Genomic DNA, 24,743 nt, shown 5'->3' with positions numbered 1-24,743 from the left:
TTCTTTGACTGTTCTGAAATGGGATTTTTCTGTAAATGCTTTCTGTAGTATCGGCAACACAGTATTTAGGTTATCAGACTGTATACTCCATGCACTTTGGAAAAGTTTAATGAGCACAGAGATCAATTTTAGGCCTTGTAAGAATTCTTCTTTTTCTTCATCTTCTTTTTTTTGAGGCAGTAAGAAAGGTTCTCAGGAACTGTGTTTAAGGTAATTTTGAGAAACTGATTGAAACCAGTGTATTTTTCTTCAGAATCCTTGTGCATTCCTCACTTTCCCTTTCTTGGTGACCTTGACAGGAGGAGGTGAGGCCCACCCATGAACTGGTCCAGAGTCTCATTTCCACCCATTCCACTATTGATGCCAAGATGGCTTCAAGTAGAGTGACACTGTTTTCTGATTCCAAACCACTGGTGTCAGAGGATATAGATAATCAAGGGTAAGTGTGCTGTTTTTGTGTTCTTAAAAAAAAAATTATATTACATAAGGTTATATCATACATCATTCTGCCATCATAAAACGTTTTGGTGGGATTCATTCCAGGTTGTTTGGTTTTGCTTTTTGCTTTGTACATGCTTGTATTTCTGAGGGCTCTTTACTTATGTGACATTACATGGAAGTATTTTCTTGAAATCATATGAAGGATTCAGTTTTTTAACAAACTCAGAATATTCCTTAAATTTCACAAAACCTTTTCCATAGGTTGCTTTTGTTTCTTAGGAGTCTTGAGGCCACTTGGCTTTATTTTAACGGCCAAAATAACAAGCAGAGTCAGGGAGCTTTTTCAGGTTGCTGTCCAGAAGCCACATACCTTGTCTCTAAAATTTTTACTTAGATTGTGTTGTAGTATCTCCTGTGGCTTAATTTCCACTAATATAGGGCTTATATGAATTATTATCAGTCTGGGTTGGGAATTTGTATATTTATACATAGTGGATATTTTGGTTTTATTGTAGTGGTTTATGACTGCCAATAAAAATTAGTCTGAAAATGATTGAGATCATCTAATGTATCATTTATTATAAGTATATACAAAAGCAGGAAAAATTTTTTGGAAAAAATCATGTACTGCCCTCTAACTAGCAGATGGTATAGCATGGTAATTAAGTGCAGTGGGCCTACTAGTTTGAGGAAATCAATTAATTTCCTAATATCTCACAGGAGTTGTGATGATTAAACACAATAGTGCACATAAGCTACTTATCATGGTGCCTGACAGATAAGAAGTATCACTAAATGATCCCTGTTATTACGATCATTATTATTAGCTCTTTTCATTTTTGAGCATTCCTGTAATTATCCCTGTGTACATGGATACTCTAACATAGTTACAGTTATAATACAGGTAAAATTTTTATATCTATATTGTGAACATTTCCTTTTTCTATATAGTTTCTTATATATAGTCATCATTTTGTTATTATTGATGTGTTCAAACTTATCCATTCTCTTTTAGTACAATTTTTAGTATTTTTCTAATTGTTTTTTTTACAGTTTTATATAATACTGTTACATTAAATAGCTTGATAGTTTTTTATTTCATCCCATATTTTTGTCATCTTGATGATTTTTCTTTATCAAGCATTGCATTGGTGATTTCAAAATGGGAATATTCTTAGTCAGTTATTCCTTCTCCATTCGTTAGCTGGCATTCTTTTTTTTTTTTTTTTTTGCAGTACGCGGGCCTCTCACTGTTGTGGCCTCTCCCGTTGCAGAGCACAGGCTCCGGACGCGCAGGCTCAGCGGCCATGGCTCACGGGCCCAGCCGCTCTGCGGCATGTGGGATCCTTCCGGACCGGGACACGAACCCGTGTCCCCTGCCTCGGCAGGCGGACTCTCAACCACTGCGCCACCAGGGAAGCCCTGGCATTCTTTAACAAAGAGCTTTCACCCCTTTATTTTAGTATCACTGTTGACGAATGGAGTTTTAAAAAAATATTTGTTATTATCCCATTGCTATCACTAGTCTTTGTGATGCTTATATTGTCCCTTCAGTCTGTCTTCTGTGTCCTTTTGGTGTGTCCCTGTTAGTGCTTGAGCACTTTTTGCTTTCTGACAGCAGGATGTTCCAGGCTTATTTTGTACTTTCCCTGCCTTGGACCTGCAGTCAGCCATTTCTCTAAGGATCATCTGTTTCAAGCTTGGAACTAATGGGTCTTCTAAAAGATCTATTAAGCGCTCACTTCCCTTTTGAGCAGTTTCTTTCTAAAATTAGGCGTTTTTTAATAAAGGTTATCTCTTTATTTTCTCTATAAGTTCTTTTGTAGAGTGGTATTATGGAAATATGCATGAGTTTGCTTATTAACTATTCCAGTATTCATCACATCATTCCTTTATATGCTATGTCATTTAAAACCATTCCTTGACATTATTTTCTATTTCTTTGCATATTTATTGACTTGCAGATTAGCTGGTTGTTATACAACCGGAATTATTTTGCATTTTCTCTTTAATATAGGCTGTGGATGCCAAAAGAGGAAAAGCAGGTGGATTTAAAAACTGGTCGAGTGCGTCGGAAAGCCATTTTTGGAGATGAAGAAGATGATTCTGGAGATAGTGATGATGAAGACGATAAAGAAATGTCTGAAGGTGACAGGTTGGAAAATAGCTCTAGTGATGATGAAACAGAAGAGGGGGAAGATGCTGAAATGACTGGTAAACAGTATATGTCTGGTAAAGGTATCAAACGGCAAAAACTTGAGATGGAAGAAGACGTTGAGGTGGATTTGCCAGCGTTTGCTGACAGTGATGATGACCTTGAGAGAAGCTCAGTAGAAGAAGCAACAGAGGAAGCTGATGAAAGCATTGAAGAAGAGGATTCCACTGCAGAGGAAGAGAGGGATATTTTAGAATCAAAAGCTGTTAGAGAAGGTGGTAAGCCAGGACTGTTACAAACTAATGATCTGAGTGATAGTTTGAATCTGGAGAAGTCTTTGACTATGAAAAAAGCAACCCTCACCACTTCAGATTCAGGTCATTGCACAGCTGAAGAGGCATTTGCATCTGAAGATGAATCTGAAGAAAACTCTCTCAGTACAGAGGAGGAGGACTCAGAAAATGAAGAGGTTATTAGGAAAAAGTTTCCAAAGCCTTCTCAAGTGGTCAGTAGTCAGAAACTGGGGTCAGAGAACTTAACTGATGAGACCTGTGATATAGAAGACTTACTCAGAGAGGAAGAAGATTATAAGGAAGAAAATGACTATTCCACAGAAACTTCAGGTATGCTTAAATTTAATTTAACTGCCATTACAAACTTGGCACTGAAAATGTTCTACAAATAGAATGTCTACCATTTGGGGTCTGCTGTTTTGGAGACTTTGTTAACTGTTCAAGTATTACACCTCATTAAAGGATTTCAGGATGAATGAGTGATGAGCTTGAAGCAGAGAGGACAGACAAACAGAATTAACTGATGTCTGTGTTGGTCCTTTCAGGTGCCCTCAAGTGGAAGGAAGACCTTTCCAGGAAGGCAGCTGAGGCCTTTCTGAGGCAGCAACAAACAACTCCAAACCTTCGAAAGCTCATTTATGGGACAGGTAAAGGAGCTCTGGTTCAGATCTAGAAACATTTTAGTTTCTTAGACTATTTTCTGAAAAGGAGATGAAGAAATTGGTTAGAGGATTTGGGTGGTACTTTTGATATCCATAAGATATTCCTGGGCGTCATAGTTTATATTTGGCAGATGTTTTTAATCATCAGCTCATGAGGACCGTAAATCAGTCGTACGAAGTAGATTTATGGGTTTGCCATAAAACTTTTGATAAGAATAGTCTTCATTATGTCATTTTGTACCCCCTGTAGAAAATCCTTCATGAATTTTTTTGTAGAATTTAGTACCAGAAAAATAATTCTGCCTGAAAAGGTGTTTTTTCCTCTCTGAGAATGAGTGCTCTGTATTACTCATTCTGTTTTTTCCTTTTGCCTTTCTCCTCTGATTTTATATTTTATTAAATTTGTCTATATGTTCTTTTTGGAAAGAGCTTGACTCAGTAATGCAGAAAATAAAGTGGTGAATCTGATATTGTGGTCCCTATTTACTGTATGGTTAGAACAAGGCCAAGGAGTATATGTGAGGTAGGAGCATAGAATCGGGGGTTGGTATTTACTGACTTCCATTCAGGTTTTGTCTAAGTACTCTTAGTGATTAGAGACTCAGCACTCTTCAAGAGAAACTCTTTATGATAATTGAAAGCTCTGTCTTTAAATGTCGCCTCCCTGCCCCATCCCCCAGTATTCTCCCTCCTCAATGGACACTTTCCTGCTGCCTTGCAGGAGGGCAGATGTCCTCCAGAGCTGCTCAGCAGTAGTTCCACGGCCTTTCTGTGTCTGTGGCTGATGCGCTCAGGGGCACACACCATAGCTACTGCAAACAGAGACCTTCAGTCCCTAGTCCTCTAGTGGGTGGATTTATTCTCACTTTTCTATCATGGTGGTCTCTTTAGTGACAGAGGATAACGAAGAAGAAGATGGTGATACCAAGGAAGAGCTTGGAGGGTTGTTTCGTGTCAGCCAGTCTGCCAGCGAGTGTAAGCACAAGGCTGACTCTTTGGACTGCTCCAGATTTCATGTGGAGGTGCCCCATGATTGGGATTTAGAGGAGGTGAGGCTGAATATAAATAGTGTGTTTGACTTATGAGAAAATTAGGGAATATTTTTAAAAGATTATGTGATTTCAGTATTGCCTACCTGTTATTTGCTTCTTATTTTTTGTGTTTTTTTAACATCTTCATTGGAGTATAATTGCTTTACAATGGTGTGTTAGTTTTCAACTCTTAGTGTGAATAGTATTGTTAATCTTTATTTTGAAGCATTGCACGTAGGTTTTCATACATTTGAGATACTTTGTGTTTTATGACTAGGAGATACGTAGTATCCCTGAGTTAACATTTATAATTTCTACTATTTGTAAGCAAACAGGAATCCATGACACTGGTAAATTTTCTTCCCCCACTCATCACCCTCTAGTCACACTAGAGAATTCATTCAGTTCTTAAACTTGCCAGGTTTAATCCCATCATAGACCTCTTGTCTTCTGTTTTCTTTTCTGAAATGTTCTTCTGATCTTCCCAAGGCTTACTTCTTTTGATCATTCGGTTTAGCTGAAATGTCACTCCTCAGGGAGGCCCAATGACTATCATATTATGTATTTTAATTCACTGGGTAGCACTTGTGCACTTTACGAGATTTTTATGTAAGCATTTTTTGGGTAAAATTTAATACAGATTATAGAAAACCACATAAAAGTAATTGTTTAACTTAATGGATTACTAGGTGAGTACCTCTGTAACCACCATGTGTCCATCCTAGTCATAGGCCTATCCTCCCTGCAGAAGGAATCACGACTTTTACGGTAATCATTTCCTTCTTTTCTTTATAATTTCATCCTTCAAGTATGTATCAGTGAACACCAAAGTTTAGTTTTACCAGGTTATTTTTGTTTATTTTTCTCTATGCCTTTTAAATCTCTCAATCTACAATATTCCCCTCCACCCATCTCTTTTTTCCTTACCTTTTCACTTGTTTAAGAAACCAAGTATTTGATGTGTAGAGTTTCTCATATTCTGGATTTCCTGGGCGCATTGTATCCCTATGTGCGGTCTGTCAGACTTCACTCTTCTCTGTATGTCCTATAAATTGGTACAGAGCAATACCAATAGAATTGTCTATGGTGATGGGTAAAGAATTGTCTTATGTGGCTACTTGTGGCTGTTGAGCACCTTAAATGTGGCTAGTGAGACAGAAGAACTAAAATTTTAATTTTATTTAAGTTTTGTTTAATTTTAATTAGAATTTAAATAACCACATGTTGTAGCTACCCTCTGGACAATGCATCTAGAAGTTTGATTAGATTTAGGTTTGAGGTTTTCGTTTTTTGTTTTCAGATTTTTTGGCAAGACTGCTTCCTAGGTGGTGGTGATTTTTCATTAGGAGGCACATAAAGTCATCTTGTGATGTTAGCTATTGATGCTCAATGCCTAGATCCATTCATTTGTTAAGGATGTAAAATGGTGATATTTTGTTCAAATTCCTCTTGTTAGCTGGAATACTTCTATAAAGAGAAACTTCTCATCTACTATTTGGTTACCCAGTTCCACATAAGCAGTATAAATGCTTGATTATTTTTATCAGTTTTCAGAACGATTCTCCAAAGGTGACTCTTTTTTTTTTTTAAGTTTTTTTTTTAACTCATGAATTTAAATGTAGTTGACGTGTTTCCTTTCACTGCACTTGTTATCCTTGCTGATGATCATATTTATCGCATCTGTGACCAGTGAGAGTCTCTTCAAATTGGCTCCTGAGTCCTTTTGACATGATCCTAGTAGTCCTTAGATTGCTTCATTGCTGTCTGATATGATAAGGTGTTCCAGTATCATCTTGTACATTTCTAATGCCAGACTTGGAAACAGCCATAAGAAGTCCTGATTTTTCTTAGTACAAAATGGTATTTCAACATCACAGTCTAGGTCTATGTATACTCATTGCTATGGGTTGGTCATTGTTTCTAGGCCTTTTCAGTGACCAGAGCTAGGAAAATTCATACATACATTTTCAATTCAGATTCAGGACTACAGGCTTCTTACTTAATCTCTTTTATCTCCTGTTTATATCTCTTGTTTTTCCACTGTAGAATTAGTTCCTGTTTGAACTTGAAGATGATTAAATTAGAAAATTGTGTAATTATTTGCTTTATCCCATTTATACATAGAAGTGTGAGAATAACATTACACATGTTTCTATTAATACGATTACTAAAAACAGTTAAAGTTTTTTCCTTTATTTAAAAAAAATATATATTTATTTTTTTGGCTGTGTGGGGTGTTAGTTTTGGCACGCGGGATCTTCGTTGCCGTGTGCGGTATCTTTTAGTTGCAGCATGCGGGATTTAGTTCCCTGACCAGGGATCAAACCCGGGCCCCCTGCATTGGGAGCACAGCATCATAACTGCTGGACCACCAGGGAAGTCCCCTGAAGTTTTTTTCTTATATGTTCTCCCTTTTGTTTTTTCAAAAGTGGCTACACCATTTTGCATTCCCACCAGCAGTATATATAGCTTTTGAGTCCTCCACATTGGAATAACATCACCAACACTTGTTATTACCTGTTGTTGTTTTTCTTGTTTTTTATTGTTATAACCATTCTAGGAGGTGTGATGTAATATCTCATTGCAGTTTTGATTTGCCTTTTCCTGGTGGCTAATGATGTTAGACATCTTTTCATGTGCTTGTTTTCCATTTGTATATATTATTTGAAGAAATATCTATTCATACTATTTCCCCATTTAAAAAATTGGGTTATTTGTCTTTTTATCATTGAGTATGTATTCAGGATCCAAGTCCCTTATCAGGTATATGATTTGCAAATATTTTCTCCTATTCTGTAGGTTATCTTTTCTGTGCCCTTTGAAGCACGAAGTTTTAAATTTTGATGAAGTCCAATTTCTCTGTATTTTTGTTGTTGTTGGTATCATATCTAAGAAACCATTGCCAAATCCAAAATCATGAAGATTTACTTCTATGGTTTGTGTAAGGGTTTTATAATTTAGCTCTTACGTTTAGGTCTTGGATACACTTTGAGTTAATTTTTGTATTTGGTGTGAGATGAGTCCAACTTCATTCTTTTGCATGTGGTTATCTAGTTGTCCTAGCACCTGTTGAAAAGTCTGTTCTTTCCCCTATTGCCTTGTCTTGGCACCCGGGGTGAAAATCACTTGACCGTAGATACATGGGTTTATTTATGGACTCTTAATTATATTCCATTGATCTATACATCTGTCCTTATGCTAGTACCATACTATTTTGATTACTATTGTTTTGTAATAAGTTTTGAAATCACGAAGTGTGAATCCTCCAACTTTGTTCTTTTTCAAGATTGTTTTGTCTTTTCTGGATCCCTTGGGTTTTCTATATTTTAGAATCAAAGAATTCTTTGCAGAATCTTCTGCAAAGAAACCAACTGGGATTCTGATAGGGATTGCACTGACTTGGGTAGTATTGAGACCTTAACAATACCAAGTCTTCTAATCTGTTAACATGGGATGCCTTTCCATTTATTTAGATCTTTCAAGAATGTTTTGTAGTTATCAGAGTATAAGCTTTGCACGTCTTTTGTTGGATTTATTCCTAGTATTCTTTTTGATGTGATTGTAAAAGGAACTGTTTTTTGAATTTCATTTTTGGATATTCATTCCTAGTGTATAGAAATAAAGTTTACTGTTGTATATATATATATATGTATGTGTGTATATATATATATATTTTTTTTTTTTTTTTTTTTTTTGCGGTACACGGGCCTCTCACTGTTGTGGCCTCTCCCGTTGCGGAGCACAGCCTCCGGACGCGCAGGCTCAGCAGCCATGGCTCCCGGGCCCAGCCGCTCCGCGGCACGCGGGATCCTCCTGGACCAGGGCACAAACCCGTGTCCCCTGCATCGGCAGGCGGACTCTCAACCACTGCGCCACCAGGGAAGCCCTACTGTTGTATATTGATCTAGTATCTTGCAATCTTGCTGAAGTCATTTATTCTGATAGTTTTTCAGTAGATTCCTTAGGGTTTTCTATATACAAGATCATACCACCTGTGAATAGAGATAGTTTTTCTTTCTAAACTGGATGCCTTTTATTTTAATTTCTTGCCTAATGGCCCTGACTAGAACGCCTAGTACAATGTTGAATACAAGTGATGAGAGGAGACATCCTTGTCTTACTCCTGATCTTAAGGGGAAAGCTCTCAGTCTTTCACCATTAAGTGTGATGTTAACTGTGGGGTTTTTTATGGATGCCTCTCATCAAATTTAAGAAGTTCCCTTCTAAGTTTGTTGAGGGTTTTTATCTTGGAGGGTCTATTTTTTAAAATTTATTTGGTCCCTGGTTCCCCTAAGTCAATTGTTAAGCTTCATGAAAGCAAGGATCTTTTGGAACAGTTTGCCATTCAGTGCCTGCAAAGCTTCTTGGCTCAGAGTAGATGTTCAGTAAATACTGAGTGATTATAGGCATGAAGGAATGAATAAATGAGCAGATTTGCTTTTGCATCCATTGTAATCGTGCTAGCTTCAAGGCTACTTTTTGAGAGTGAGGTTGTATCTGAAAAATGTGAATCATGATCAAAATGTGATTGAAAGCCGGGACCCATGTGAAGATTTCTTTATATGTGCTTTTGAGCCCTTGGCAGTGACTGACATGTGCTGTCCTAAGTCAGGTTCCCCAGGAAGCAGTCTGAAATAGGAGTTGTGTACAAGTTTTAGCCTGTATTTGAGAGGTGCATCCAGCATCCACTACATGTGTGTACTGGATGATCTGGCAGATCTGGGACTGGGAGCCTCATCAATACTCTTTGTACTGTTGGGCTCATACAAGACATTTTGTCTTTGGCAGAGGAATTACGTTTTTAAACAGCCATGATAAGTCTGGATTAACGAATTAGTAAATATCTGTTTCTTTACTTATGAAGTCAGTGGGCTGACGTTATTTTCCCTATCCACTGGTTAATGCTATAATATTTATGTTTTTATATCTGTTGTTATACTATATACATCAAAGTTATTTCATAGGTCCACTTGGAATGAAAATATCCATAGAACTGTCTTGAAAAGTATTTAAAGGCAAATTGTCACCTACTGTTTCTCAAAGCAGTTATTTATTGAATGATTGGAGCCTGTCAACTAAGCTGACTTTTCTGTATAAGGTTATGAACAGTATCAGAGATTGCTTCGTGACTGGGAAGTGGGAAGAGGATAAAGATGCAGCCAAGATCTTAGCAGAAGATGGTAAGTAAATGGCTGTATTCTTCAGAGAAGACTGCCTTCTCTCTATATTATTTTCTTCCATATCTTTAATAGTCAACTTGAAAATATTAGTCACTTGTGAAATGGCCTGGGGAACTCTGACAAGAGTTCTGACAGGAGTAACATTCTAGTTCCTCCTTTCATGATGGTCTTATTTTCTCCCTCTGGTTAGTTGACTTATTAGATATGGACATTGAAGAAGAGTGGGAAGCTCTCCATAAATTTTATCATGCATTGTTAAAAATAGTCATTCTTGTTTATGTGCTGTGGTTAGATTCACGTTAAGATTCAGGTTAAGCATTTTTGGCAGGCATGCATAGGTATGTAGAGGCTTCCTAAGAAACATTTTCAGTTTCTTCTATGATCATTGGTCAAATTTGGTTTTCTTGTAGTGGTGGTTGTGGTTTTTGTGTTTATATTTTGACATTTTCATGAGATTTTTTTTTTTTTTGCGGTACACGGGCCTCTCACTGCTGTGGCCTCTCCCGTTGCGGAGCACAGGCTCCGGACGCGCAGGCTCAGCGGCCATGGCTCACGGGCCCAGTCGCTCTGTGGCATGTGGGATCTTCCCGGACCAGGGCACGAACCCGTGTCCCCTGCATCGGCAGGCGGACTCTCAACCACTGCGCCACCAGGGAAGCCCATGAGATATTCTTCATAATATTTTCTGACAAGACTTTCAGTGAAATTTTGAATTTATAACAGAATAAAGTGCTCATCTGTTATTTGCACTTTCTCATTTCTAACATTGTTCCTTTTTTATATGTGTTTTAGTGAGATTTGCACATTCTCTATTTTGTTAGATCCATAACTTTTGGATTTATTTTTCTTTTTACTATTTTTCTCATGATTAAAAAATTAACAAGGTTTTTTTTTTTCTTTTTCTTGTATTTGTTAGTTGTGGGATTAGAAAAGGAATTTTTTGGTTTTGTTTTCAAGGAAAGCACTTTTAAAAATTAAGGTATAGCTTAATGTTCAACCTAATATATTTTGACAATTACATACATTTATATCCATCACCCAAAACGAGAATAAGAACATTTCTGTCACACCCTAAATGTTTGTCTGTGTCCTTTGCAGTCAGCACCCACCCCCTACCCCAGGCAGCCACTTTTGGATTTCTATCACCATAGATTTGTTTTGCTTGATCTTGGACTTCATACAGATATAGTCAGACAGTATGTATTTTTTAGTGTTTGGGTTTTTTCCCTCAACACAATGTTTTACTTTTTGATAAATCAACCTTGTTGAGATATGTTTTACATACAGTTAAGTATACCTGTTTTAAGAATATTCTTATTTGGCTAGTTTAGACAATTGTATATGTTCATGTACTACCATTACAATCAAGAAATAAAGTATTTCCATCACCACAGAAAGAACCCTCATGCCCCTTTGCAGTCAGTCCCTACTCCCACCATCACAGCAGTCCCAAGGACTGCTTTCTCTCACTGTAAATTAGTTTTGCTTTCTCTCACTGTAAATTAGTTTTGCCTTTTCTAGAATTACATAATAAAAGTACTCTCTTTTGTCTGTAGATTCTTTTACTTAGCATACTGTTTTTGAGGTTCATTCATATTATAATTTGTTTCTTCTTATTGCTGAATAAGTATTCTGTTGCATGGGTATGCCAATCGTTTATCCATTTTTCTCTTGATGGCCATTTAGGTTGTTTCCAGTAGTTGACTGTTACAATTAAGGCTGCTCTGAACATTCACGTATAGGTCTTTTTTTGTGGAAATTGGTTTTCATTTCTTCTTGGTAATACCTAGGAGTAGAATGGCAGAGCTATGGGTGGGTAGATGGACAACCAACTTGATAAGCAACTAACAGAGTTTGACTCCATTTTTAATGTTAGACTGATGACAGCTCTTAAGCCCCACCTGTTCTGTCCCCCTTTCTGTCCTGCATCTGGGCAAGCTGATAAAAAAGCCAAGTTGCTCCTCTTTTGGCATCAGGAGGGAGTTCAAACCGTATACACTCCAGCTGTCACCAAAGCCCCACCACCTCCTAACTACCAATAGCTCAAGCTGTTCTCCTTTTCTGCCCGCTCTCCCAAGCTGTATTTGAACTAGCTTGGGAGGACTGCCCAACTCTCCCCAAAAAGTCTCATTATGTGAATTATAAATCTTTCCATATCCTCTTGATTCATGTGTGTGTCATCTGTCTCAATATGCAAACCATATTTTGGGTGGGAGGTTCATCCTGTCTCTGTGGGTTGATTACAAAGTAAACTGCCCCACAGTTCTTCAAAGAGAACTCCAGCAGTGGATGACAATTTCAGTTCACATCCTAGTGGGTGTGAAATAGTATCTCGTGGTTTTAATTTGTAATTCCCTGATGACTAAGGACGTTGCGTATCTTTTCATGTGCATATTGGCCAATTTAATATCTTCCTTTGTGAGGTATCCATTTAAGTCTTTTGCTTATTTTTTTAAAGTTTATAATAGTTTACATTTAGAGAAAAATTGTGAATATAGTACAGAGTTCCCACATACCTCACACCCAGTTTGCCCGATTATTATCATCTTACATATGGATGGTACATTTGTCACAATTAATGAACAGAGCACTAACAAAATCTTGGGTCTCTGCCAGTTTGAGCACCTTTCTGTGTGTTAGGGGGCCATTTGTATTTCCTTCCATGACTGTCTTTGAATATGCTTTGCCCATTTTCTATTGGGTTATTGTTGATATTTTTTCATACTTATAAGAATTTTTTATATATTAGAGAAATAAGTCTTTTGTGATATGAGGTACCACATTTAACCCCCTTATTTTAACATTTGTATTTTAACTTTATGATTCTTTCATGTGGAATTTTTTTTTTTTAATGAAGTTAGATTTATCAGTTTTGCCTTAAATGACTTTTGGGATTTGTCTTATACTTAAAAAGGTCTTTTGTAAAAAAAAAAAAAAAAAAAAATCTAAAAAAGGAGAAGAAAAATCTTCCATTGTTTTTTCTAGTGCTTCCTGATTTCCTTTTTTTTTTTTTTTTTAGCATTTAAATCACCGACTCATCTGCTATTTATTTTAGTGTGAGTTGAGAGGCATAGATAGAGTTTTTCCCAGGTGGCCACCAGGTTCTTTCCAATACTATTTGTTCTTTTCCCAAATGATTAAAATGCTCTTTTTGTCGTATTCTTAATTGATAGATATAGAAAAAAGTTTTTGGACTTTTCTAGTTTATGTCATTGATTTCTGTTGGTTCATTCATCATTGCTATGTTTAAAACCCTTATATAGCTTTATAGTATGCTATTAAGACACCAACTATTAAAACTGGTATGACTGGTTCCTATCTCTCCCTGTCCCTGCTAGGTTTTTTAGAATTCTTCCGACTATTCTCTTACTTATTTTTCCACAGAAACTTAAGAATCATCTTTTCCGTTTCCAAAAGAAAGTGTGGTGGATTTGTGTCTTTTATAGTAGCTGTATTGAGGTTTAATGGATATACAGTAAACTGCACATATTTAAAGTGTACAGTTTGATAAGCTTTGACATGAGTATACAATCACCACAATCAAGATAATGAACATACTTTTCACCCCAAAAGTTTCCTCATGCCACTTGTTATCCCTCCCTTCTGTCCTTTCCCTATTACCAGGTAACCACTCTTCTGCTTTCTGTCACTATACAAGAGTTTGTATCCTCTGTAATTTGATATAAATGGAATCATACGGTATGCAGTCTTTTCTAACTTATTGTACTCAGCAAAATCATTTTGAGATTCATCCATGCTGTTGCATCTTCATTCCTTTTTATTGCTGTGTAGTTAATTTCCTTTTATTGGTGAGTAGTATTCCATTGTATAATGCAATACAGTTTGTTTATCTGTTCACCTTTTGATCGACATTTATGTTATTTCCAGTTTGGGGCTATTGCAAATAAAGCTACTGTGAACATTCTTCTACAAGTCTTTGTATGAACAACTGCATTCATTTCTCTTGGGTACATATCTCAGAGTGGACTAAATGAATCATATGGTAGATGTAGTTCTAATTTTTTTTAAGAAATAGCCAAATTGTTTTCCTTAGTGGTTGTACCATTTTGCATTGCCACTAGCACTTTATGAGACTTCCAGTTGCTCCACATCCTTGCCAGTGCTTGATATGTTGGTCTTTTTAATTTTAGACACTTCTAAAGGTTTAGAGTGGTATCTCATTTTATTTTCCTAATGATTAATGATAATGAGCCTTTTTTCACATGCGTATTTGCCATCTGTGTTTCTTCAGTGAAGTGTCTATCAAATCTTTCGCCCATTATTTTACTTTGGTTGTGTGTTATTATCGAAGTTTAATTCTAAATTACTTTTGATACAATCCTTTATCACATGGAATTTGCAATTTTTGCCCATTGTGTAACAAAGACCATCATATATGATCTGTGAATGAAGACAGTTATACTTCTTTCTGTGCCATCTGGATGACTTATTTTTCTTGCCTTAGTACACTGGCTTAAACTTCCAGTACAATGTTGATTAGAAGTGGTCAAAATAGACTATATACATATTGTAATATTACACCTACTGTTAACCAACATTTTACCACTTTGAGTAACATGTGGAAACTTTTCTTCCATTTAGGCCCTTTTATCTTCCCCACTTAAAAAGATTTTTTTTATTATTATTATGTAAGTTACAGATGTACAATATAGTGATCCACACTTTTAACAGGTTATACTCCATTATAGTTATTATAAAATATTGGCTATATTCCCTGTGTTGTATGGGGAATATAACCTTGTAGCTTATTTTATACCTAATAGTTTGTACTTCTTAATTCCCTACCCCTCTATTGGCCCGCCCCACTTCCCTCTTCCCACTGGTAACCACTAGTTTGTTCTCTGTATCTGTGAGTTTGCTTTTTTTTTGTTATATTTAGTAGTTTGTTGTAGTTTCCCCACTTTTAAATATTGGCTTGAATATTAGATAGTGGTATAATTTTTTTGACTATGAAATATGATTTTACAAATTCATAAGCTGGATAGTCTGTTCTGTGTATCCATATTTCTGTTCTTTTTCTCTTTTGTTTTTTCTTTTTTTTCTGATGGTCTCAGATTTCTCCTTTTATAATTTCCTTTCTGCCTAAGAACTTCCTTTAGCCATTTTTTAAGGGTAAGTATGGTAGCTACAAATTCCTGTAGCTTTCCTTCATCTGAGAATGTCTGTTTCCTTCTTCATTTCTAAAGAATAGATACATAGGCTGTCATTTTACTTGGTGTGCGCCTACAGGTAATCTGTCATTTCTTTCTGGCTGCTTTAAGATATTTTTTATTTGTTTTTAGTTTTCAGAAGTTTGATTGGTGTGAATTTTGTTGGGTTTACTCTGTTTGAGATTAACTCATCTTCTTGAATCTGTAAGTTTGTGTCTTTCAACAGATTTAGGAATCTGCAGTCATTATTTCTTTCAGCTCCAGACGACTTATGAGACTTTGATGATACAGATGTTGGGATTTTTTTGTTTCTGTCCCACAGGTCTTTGAGGTGCTCTTCATTTGTTTTTAGGCTTTCTCTATGTTGTTCAGACTGAATGAATTCTATTATGTGGCCTCAAGTTCTCTAAGTCCATCCTCTTTCATCTCTACTCTTACTATTGAGCTCATGTAGCCAGTTTTTTAATTTCTGTTACTGTATTTTTCAGTTCTATAATTTCCATTTTGTTCTTCAATTTCTTGTTGAGGTTTTCAGTTTTTTGGTTGTTGCTGTAAGATTTATAGTTGCTTGTTGAAGGGTTTTTTTTTTTTGGCTTTTATAATTTTATTTATAATTGCTGCTTCAAGGTACAAGTCAGATAGTTCCAACATCTGATTCATTTCAGTGTTGTTTTCAGTTGTCTTTTCACATTCAAATGATGATTTTCTTGGTTCTGGGTATGACAGGTGATTTTCTATTGTAGCCACACATTTTGTTTGGAGACCCTGGGTCCTATGTAATTTTTAAATTTTAGCAGGCGATCATCCTGTTTAGGTTTAATGTACAGGCCCTGGTCTACTTCATGGGCTGTGGTTCCAATGACAATTTAATTTCAGAGCCTTTGTGGTACTGTTTTGCTGTACTTGGTTTATCTGGTGCTACTGGTTCCTGCTGGTGCTACTGGTTCCTGCTGGTGCTACCTGGGGGGAACAGAGGAGCTTCCCTAGGCTGGGCCACCTAGTGTGGCTAGGTTGGGGAAAGTTGTTTTGGCCTCTGGGGCCAGTTTGCTTGTTCTGGGGGCATCTCCTTTGCTTGGTCCTGCCTGGACGCATATTGTTTTTAAGGTGGAAGAGGAGAGCCTCATGCCTGGTGGAATCCCTCCTTGCTGATAACCCTTGGGCACCTGGTACATCTTGGTGGAGGAAAGGAGATTCAAGCTCGTTGGGAAGGCTAGCACTTTCCTTCATCACTTGCTGTCAGTGGGATACCCAGTTTACCTGGATTGCTGGTGAGATCTGGTTCAATCTGAAGGAAGAATGGGCCTATCTCATTCTGCGGCTGCCTTCTGTTGCCACTTGCGGATTGGGAAATGGTGGCCCTAAGTTGCCTTTCTGTGGGTTGTGGTATAGTGAGACATAGGCCACTATGTCATTCCTCTGGTCATGGGGACGCTCACCAGCCCATCTTTGTCTTTCCACCTTTCAGAGTTTTCCTTTGGTTGTCTCTTGTGCTCTTGCATCGTTTCTGGAGTTGATGGTTATACACAGTCAGGAGGAACAGAGGAGATATGTCTACACCATCTTTTCCAGACTGGAAATCCTTGGTGGTTATTTTCTTTTCTTTCTTTTTATTTTTTTTAACATCTTTATTGGGGTATAATTGCTTTACAATGGTGTGTTAGTTTCTGCTTTATAACAAAGTGAATCAGTTACTATGTAAAAGAGAGAATTAGTCTTCATAATATTGAGGCTTCCTTTCCAAACACATGGTGGTTTTACTTGTTCAGTAGATAACATTAATAATACCTCCTTCATTGAGTCATGTTGAAGAATATAGTTAAGGCATGTAAAACACTTAGAGCAGTGCCTGCCTGGTATGTGAAGCACTTAAAAGCATGAGCTAAGGTTATTCCATGTGTCCTTTATTTTATTTTATTTTTTTATTGGAGTAAAATTGCTTTACAGTGTTGTGTTAGCTTCTGCTGTACAGTGAAGTGAATCAGCTATATGTATACCTATATGCTCTCCCTCTTGGCCTCCCACCCTCCATCTAGGTTGTCACAGAACACCAAGCTGAGCTCCCTGTGTTATACAGCAGGTTCCCAGTAGCTAGCTGTTTTACACATGGTAGTGTAATTATGTCAAACCTAATCTCCCAATTCGTCCCACCCTCCCCTTCTCCCAATGTGTCCACATGTCTGTTTTCTATGTCTACGTCTCTATTCCTGTCCTACATATAGGTTCATCTGTACCCTTTTTCTAGATTCCACATATATGTGTTAATATACGATATTTGTTTTTCTCTTTCTGGCTTACTTCACTCTGTATGACAGACTCTAGGTCCATCCACATCTTTACAAATGACCCAATTTCATTCCTTTTTATGGCTGAGTAATATTCCATTGTATATATGTACCACATCTTCTTTATCTATTCATCTATCATTGGACATTTAGGTTGTTTCATGTCCTGGCTATTGGAAGTAGTGCTGCAGTGAACATTAGGATACATATGTCCTTCTGAATTATGGTTTTCTCAGGCTATATGCCCAGTACTGGGATTGCTGGGTCATATGGTAGTTCTATTTTTAGTTTTTTAAGGAACCTCCCCATACTGTTCTCCATAGTGGCTGTATCAATTTACATTCCCACAAACAGTGCAACAGGGTCCCCTTTTCTCCACACCCTCTCCAGCATTTATTGTTTGTAGACTTTTTGATGATGGCCATTCTGACTGGTGTGAGGTGATATACCTCATTTTAGTTTTGATTTTCATTTCTCTAATAATTAGTGATGCTGAGCAGCTTTTCATGTGCCTCTTGGCCATCTGTATGTCTTCTTTGGTGAAATGTCTATTTAGGTCTTCCGCCCATTTTTAATTGGGTTGTTTGGGGTTTTTTTGATATTGAGCTCCATGAGCTGTTTGTATATTTTGGAGATTAATCCTTTGTTGCTTCACTTGCAAATATTTTCTCCCATTCTGAGGGTTGTCTTTTCGTCTTGCTTACGGTTTCCTTTGCTGTGCAAAAGCTTTTAACTTTCATTAGGTCCCATTTGTTTATTTTTGTTTTTATTTTCATTACTTTAGGAGGTGGGTCAAAAAAGAACTTGCTGTGGTTTATGTCAAAGAGTGTTTTCCTATGTTTTCCTGTAGGAGTTTTATAGTGTCTGGTCTTACATTTAGGTCTTTAATCCATTTGGGGTTTATTTTTGTGTATGGTGTTAGGTAGTGTTCTAAGTTCATTCTTTTACATGTAGCTGTCCACTTTTCCCAGCTTCACTTATTAAAGAGGCTGTCTTTTCTCCATTGTATGTTCTTGCCTACTTGGTCGTAAATTAGGTGACTAGTCTGTGTGGGTTTATCTCTGTGCTTTCTATCCTGTACTATTGATCTATATTTCTGTTTTTGTGCCAGTACCATACTGTCTTGATGACTAGCTTTGTAGTATAGTTTGAAGTCAGGGAGCCTGATTCCTCCAGCTCTGTTTTTCTTTCTCAACATTGCTGTGGCTATTTGGAGTCTTTTATGTTTCCATACGAATTGTAAAATTTTTTTGTTCTAATTCTGTGAAGAATGCCATCGGTAGTTTGGTAGGTATTGCATTGAATCTGTAGATTGCTTTGGGCAGTATAGTCATTTTCACAATGTTGATTCTTCCAATCCAAGAACATGTATATTTCTCCATCTGTTTATGTCATCTTTGATTTCTTTCCTCAGTGTTTTATAGTTTTCTGAATACAAGTCTTTCACCTCTTTAGGTAGGTTTATTCCTAGATATTTTATTCTTTTTGTTGCATTGGTAAATGGGAGTGTTTCCTTAATTTCTCTTTCTGATTTTTCACTGTTAGTGTATTGGAATGCCAGAGATTTCTGTGCATTAATTTTGTATCCTGCAACCTTACTAAATTCATTGATTAGTTCTAGTAGTTTTCTGGTGGCATCTTTAGGATTTTCTATGTATAGTATCATGTCATCTGCAGACAGTGACAGTTTTACTTCCTCTTTTCCAATTTGTATTCCTTTTATTTCTTTTTCTTCTGATTGCTGTGGCTAGGACTTCCAAAACTATGTTGAATAAGAGTGGCAAGAGTGGACATCCTTGCCTTGTTCCTGATCTTAGTGGAAATGCTTTCAGTTTTTCACCATTGAGTGTGATGTTTGCTATGGGTTTGTCATTTATGGCCTTTATTATGTTGAGGTAGGTTCCCTCTATGCCCATTTTCTGGAGAGTTTTTATCATAAATAGTGTTGAATTTTGTCAAAAGCTTTTTCTGCATCTGTTGAGATTATCATATGGTTTTTATTTCTTAATTTGTTAATATGGTGTATCACATTGATTGATTTGCATATGTGGAAGAATCCTTGCATCCCTGGGATAAATCCCACTTGATCATGTTGTATGATCCTTTTAATGTATTGTTGGATTCTGTTTGCTAGTATTTTGTTCAGGATTTTTGCATCTGTATTCATCAGTGATATTGGTCTGTAATTTTCTTTTTTTGTGATATCTTTGTCTGGTTTTGGTATCAGAGTGATGGTGGTTTTGTAGAACGAATTTGGGAGTATTCCTCCCTCTGCAATTTTTTGGAAGAGGTTGGGAAGGATGGGTGTTAGTGCTTCTCTAAATGTTCGATAGAATTCGCCTGTGAAGTCAGCTGGTCCTGGACTTTTGTTTGTTAGAAGATTTTTAATTACAGTTTCAATTTCATTACTTGTGATAGGTCTGTTTATGTTTTCTAATTCTTCCTGGTTCAGTCTTGGTAAATTGTACCTTTCCAAGAATTTGTACATTTCTTTGTGGTTGTTCATTTTATTGGGTTATAGTTGTTTGTAGTAGTCTCTTAAAATCCTTTGTATTTCTGCATTGTCAGTTGTGATTTCTTCTTTTTCATTTCTAATTTTGTTGATTTGTGTCCTCTCCCTTTTTTTCTTGATGAGTCTGGCTAAAGGTTTATCCGTTTTGTTTATCTTCTCAAAGAACCAACTTTTAGTTTTATTGATCTTTGCTATTGTTTTATCCATTTCTATTTCATTTATTTCTGCTATGATCTTTTTTTTTCACATCTTTATTGGAGTATAATTGCTTTCCAAATGAATCAGTTATATATATACATATGTTCCCATATCTTTTCCCTCTTGCATCTCCCTCCCTCCCACCCTCCCTATCCCACCCTGCTATGATCTTTATGATTTCTTTCCTTCTACTGACTTTGGGTTTTCTTTGTTCTTCTTTCTCTAGTTGCTTTAGATGTAAGGTTAGATAGTTTATTTGAGATTTTTCTTGTTTCTTGACGTTGGATTGTATTGCTATAAACTTCCGTCTTAGAACTGCTTTTGCTGCATCCCATAGGTTTTGGGTCGTCGTGTTTTTGTTGTCATTTGTTTCTGTGTATTTTTTCTATTTCTTTGATTTCTTCAGCGATCTCTTGGTCATACAGTAGTGCACTGTTTAGCTACCATGTATTTGTTTTTTACAGGTTTTTTCCTTTAATTGATTTCCAGTCTCATAGCACTGTGGTCAGAAAAGATGCTTGGTACGATTTCAATTTTCTTAAATTTTCTGAGGCTTGATTTGTGACCCAAGGTGTGATCTATCCTGGAAAATGTTCCACGTGCACTTGAGAAAAACCTCTGTTCTGCCAATTTCGGGTGTATTGTCCTATAGATGTCAATTAAATCTATCTAGTGTATTTTGTCATTTAAAGCTTGTGTTTCCTTACTTATTTTCTTTTTTGATGAACTGTCCATTGGTGTAAATGAGGTGTTAAGTCCCCTACTATTGTTGTGTTACTGTCGATGTCCCCTTTTATGGTTGATAGCATTTGCCTTATGTATTGAGGTGCTTCTGTGTTGGGTGCATAAATATTTATAATTGTTATATCTTCTTCTTGGATTGATCCCTTGATCATTATGTAGTGTCCTTCCTTATCTCTTGTAACAGTCTTTATTTTAAAGTCTATTTTATCTCATACAAGTATTGCTACTCTAGCTTTCTTTTGATTTCCATTTGCATGGAATATCTTTTTCCATCCCTTCACTTTCAGTCTGTATGTGTCCCTAGGTCTGAATTGGGTCTCTTGTAGACAGCATATATATGGGTCTTGTTTTTGTATCCATTCAGCCAGCCTGTGTCTTTTGTTTGGAGTATTTAATCCATTTACATTCAAAGTTATTATCAGTATGTATGTTCCTATTACCATTTTCTTAATTGTTTTGGGTTTGTTTTTGTGGGTCTTTTTCTTCTCTTGTGTTTCCCGCCTAGAGAAGTTCTTTTAGCATTTGTTGGTTTGGTGGTGCTGAATTCTTAGCTTTTCTTTGTCTGAAAAGCTTTTGATTTCTCTGTCGAATCTGAATGAGATCCTTGCTGGGTAGAGTAATCTTGGTTGTAGGTTTTTCTCTTTCATCACTTTAAGTATATCCTGCCACTCCCTTCTGGCCTGCAGAGTTTCTGCTGAAAAATCAGCTGATAACCTTATGGGTATCCTTTGTATGTTGTTTTTTGTTTTTCCCTTGCTGCTTTTAATATTTTTTCTTTGAATTTAATTTTTGTTAGTTTGATTAATATGTGTCTTGGTGTGTTTCTCCTAGGGTTTATCCTTTATGGGACTCTCTGTGCTTCCTGGACTTGGGTGGTTTCCCATGTTTCCTTTCCCATGTTAAGGAAGTTTTCCATTATAATGTCTTCAAATATTTTCTTAGACTCTTTCTTTTTCTCTTCTTTTTCTGGGGCCCCTATAATTCAAGTGTTGGTGCATTTAGCGTTGTCCCAGAGGTCTCTGAGACTGTCCTCAATTCTTTTCATTCTTTTCTCTTTATTCTGCTCCTCGGCAGTTATTTCCACCATTTGTCTTCCAGGTCACTTATTCGTTCTTCTGCCTCAGTTATTCTGTTTTTGATTCCTTCTAGTGTATGTTTCATTTCAGTATTGTGTTGTTCATCTCTGTTTGTTCTTTAGTTCTTCTAGCTCTTTGTTAAACATTTCTTGAATTTTCTCAATCTGCGCCTCCATTCTATTTCCAAGGTTCTGAATCATCTTTACTATCATTACTATGAATTCTTTTTCAGGTAGGTTCCCTATTTCCTCTTCATTTGCTTGGTTTTGTAGGTTTTTACCTTGTTCCTTCATCTTGACACTTGACATATTTTTTAATCGTCTCTCTTTTTTTTTTTTTTTTTTAATGGGTGGGATTGTATTCCTATTTTACTGGTTGTTTGGCCTAAGGCTTCCAGCACTGGAGTTTGTAGGCTGTTGGGTAGAGCTCGGTCTTTGTGCTGAGATGAGGACCTCTGGGAGACCTTACTCTGATGACTATTCCCTGGGGTATGAGGTTTTCTGTTATTCCAGTGGTTCGGACTCAGAGTTCCCACCACAGGAGCTCTGGCCCAACCCCTGGCTTGTGAACCAAGATCCTGCAAGCCATGTGGGGTGGCAAAAAAAAAAAAAAAAGGAAAAGGAAAAAAGGAGCAGAACAATAACAAAGAGAAAATAAAATAAGATTAGAAAACTAACAGATATGTTAGAAAGAATAAAAAAAGAAAAATATAGATCAAACAACAACCGGAAGGTAAAAGAAAACTGCAGTAGTAAAAAAGAGGAGTTAAAAAAAAAAAAAAAAAGCCAAACAAGGCCTTGGCTATGGGGGTGGGGCTTATGCAGGGACAGGGTTTAGGTGTTTAGGTGGTGGGTGGGGCCTATGCTTAGAACCCACAGGGCTGGAACAGGCCCTGCAGGGTGGTGGGGGTTGGGGCTTAGGCTCAACACAGCAGGAGGTACCAGGAGTGCCTCTGTCCCTGGAGGGCAGAGTACCAGGTCCAGGACCCCAGCAGACTCACTGGGCCTGAGTGGGCGGGGAAATGCTAGGCGCCTTCCCCCTAGTCCTCCGATCCCAGAGGACCCCTCCCCATTGGCCTCTCTTGTTCCCCCCACCCCCACCCCTCCCCATGCCCCTAGGACCCACGCGGCAGGAGAGGGCTCCGGAAGGCAGGGGACCAGACCCCAGCAGGCTTCCTGGAGCTGAGTGGGCAGGGGAAGTGCCCGCGGTGCTTCCCCTGATCCCCTGGCCCCAGAGGGTCTCCCCTGTCCACCTCTCCTCCTCTTTCCCTCTTCCCCCCTCCTCCCTTCCTCCTACGCCCCTAGGACCAATGCAGCACGGAGGGGGCCTCAGAGGGCTGGGGACCTGGCCTGGGAGCCCAGCAGGCCTCCTGGCCCAAGTGGGCTGGGGAAACACGAGTGGCACCTCCTCTGACCTGGTCTTAGAGGGTTCCCCACCACTGTCCACCTCTTTTCCTCTTAACCCCTCCTCCCTCCCTCCCACACCCCTAGGACCCATGAGGCCAGAGGGGACCCTGGAGAACGAGCACGGATGACTAGGCTGAGAGCCCAACAGACTTCCCAGGGCCAAGTGGGTGGGGGAAACGCCCACGGCACCTCCCCTGATCCTCTGGTCTTGGAGGGCCCCAATATCCCACCTCTCCTCCCTGTACCTCCCTCCTATGCCCCTGGGATCAACGTGGACTGGAGGGGGCCTTGGAGGGAGGAGGACCTGGCCCGGGAGCCCCGCAGGCCTCCTGGGGCCCAATTGGACAGGGGAAATGCCTGATCCTCCGAGCCCCTGAGGGTCCCTCTAGGCGTGGGAACCCATCCCCCATCCCAGCCACCCCTCAGGGGTGCCATTCCTGTCCGACCTCCACTTCTCCTCCCCCCTCACTCCCCCATGTCCTACCCAGTCGCTCTGGGGTTCCTCCTGTCATCCTGGGCATCGAGGGCCCCCACCAGTGTCCCACTGGCACCCTAGTTGTGTCTCCATATGTCCTTTAAAAAGCATATTAGGGCTTCCCTGGTGGCGCAGTGGTTGAGAGTCCACCTGCCGATGCAGGGGACACGGGTTCGTTCCCCGGTCCGGGAAGATCCCACATGCCGCGGAGCGGCTGGGCCCGTGAGCCATGGCCGCTGAGCCTGCACGTCCGGAGCCTGTGCTCCGCAACGGGAGAGGCCACAACAGTGAGAGGGCCGTGTACCGCAAAAAAAAAAAAAAAAAAGCATATTAAAACTTAAAAAATTTTGAAACTAAAGTTCTAGTACATTTCTTGTTAGGATTATTCCTAAGTACTTTATCCTTTTTTGTTTTTTATTACAAATGAAATCTTCCCATCTTTTATACATCCTTTGGTTCTTTCTTGTATGAAAATGTTTTGATACCTTTCTAAATGTTGCCTCCCAGGGTTTTAACTCGCCTGTTTCTTTTAAGGGTAGGATCCATAACTAAACTTAGAGCTCCAGAAACAAATTAATGAGCTCTTCTTATGGGCTTGACATTGTTTTGGATACTACTGTTACTCTAAATGATGTATTTTATGTAATCTCAGATCTTTCCTAGGTATGTCACATGGTTGTGCTGTGTTGATCTCATTGTTGAGACTCTTTTTCATATGTGCTGTTATCATGCCATGACTTTTCAAGTCACTCTTTGAACTGTTGGTTTGGGGACTGACATGCAGGGCCATGCATGCCACCTCTGTATGCATCAGTGCTACAGAATGTTCATCACCTATCCTGGAAAAATAGCTTGTGGCTAAGTGGCATTTTGAAATAGAATATGGAAAAGTGGATTGGGCCCATTTCCTTAACCTAAACAGGTGATGAAATACTGACAAAATTTAACAAGAAAAAGAAGGCTGTGTAAGTGCGGGATTCTTTAGGGGTGTGTAGCAATAAGCACAGTAAAAATGAAGTTTGAGATGCCGAGCACATAGTCCACTTGGTGCTGGGTGGTGCTGGAGTGTCACATGCAGGCCCTACTTACAGGGGAGTCATTTGGATGTTCTTTTCCC

General features: G+C 38.3%; 1 protein-coding gene across 3 annotated transcripts in view; it reads left to right on the top strand.

Moving 5' to 3' along the window:
• BMS1 (BMS1 ribosome biogenesis factor) overlaps positions 1-24,743 on the top strand; it is a 46,389-nt gene that overhangs the window by 10,996 nt on the left and 10,650 nt on the right. For all 3 annotated transcript variants that reach the window (XM_067710968.1, XM_067710971.1, XM_067710969.1), the window contains exons 9-13: positions 300-439; positions 2,459-3,219; positions 3,435-3,536; positions 4,443-4,600; positions 9,681-9,762. In XM_067710968.1, coding sequence (XP_067567069.1) covers positions 300-439; positions 2,459-3,219; positions 3,435-3,536; positions 4,443-4,600; positions 9,681-9,762 — 1,243 coding nt within the window. The remainder of the gene's footprint in view (positions 1-299; positions 440-2,458; positions 3,220-3,434; positions 3,537-4,442; positions 4,601-9,680; positions 9,763-24,743) is intronic.

The sequence above is a fragment of the Pseudorca crassidens genome, chromosome 16 (genome assembly GCF_039906515.1).
Source record: "Pseudorca crassidens isolate mPseCra1 chromosome 16, mPseCra1.hap1, whole genome shotgun sequence".
NCBI classification, from domain to species: domain Eukaryota; kingdom Metazoa; phylum Chordata; class Mammalia; order Artiodactyla; family Delphinidae; genus Pseudorca; species Pseudorca crassidens.
The sequence above is the reverse complement of the archived record's forward strand: the minus strand, read 5'-3'. Positions and strand labels throughout refer to the sequence as shown.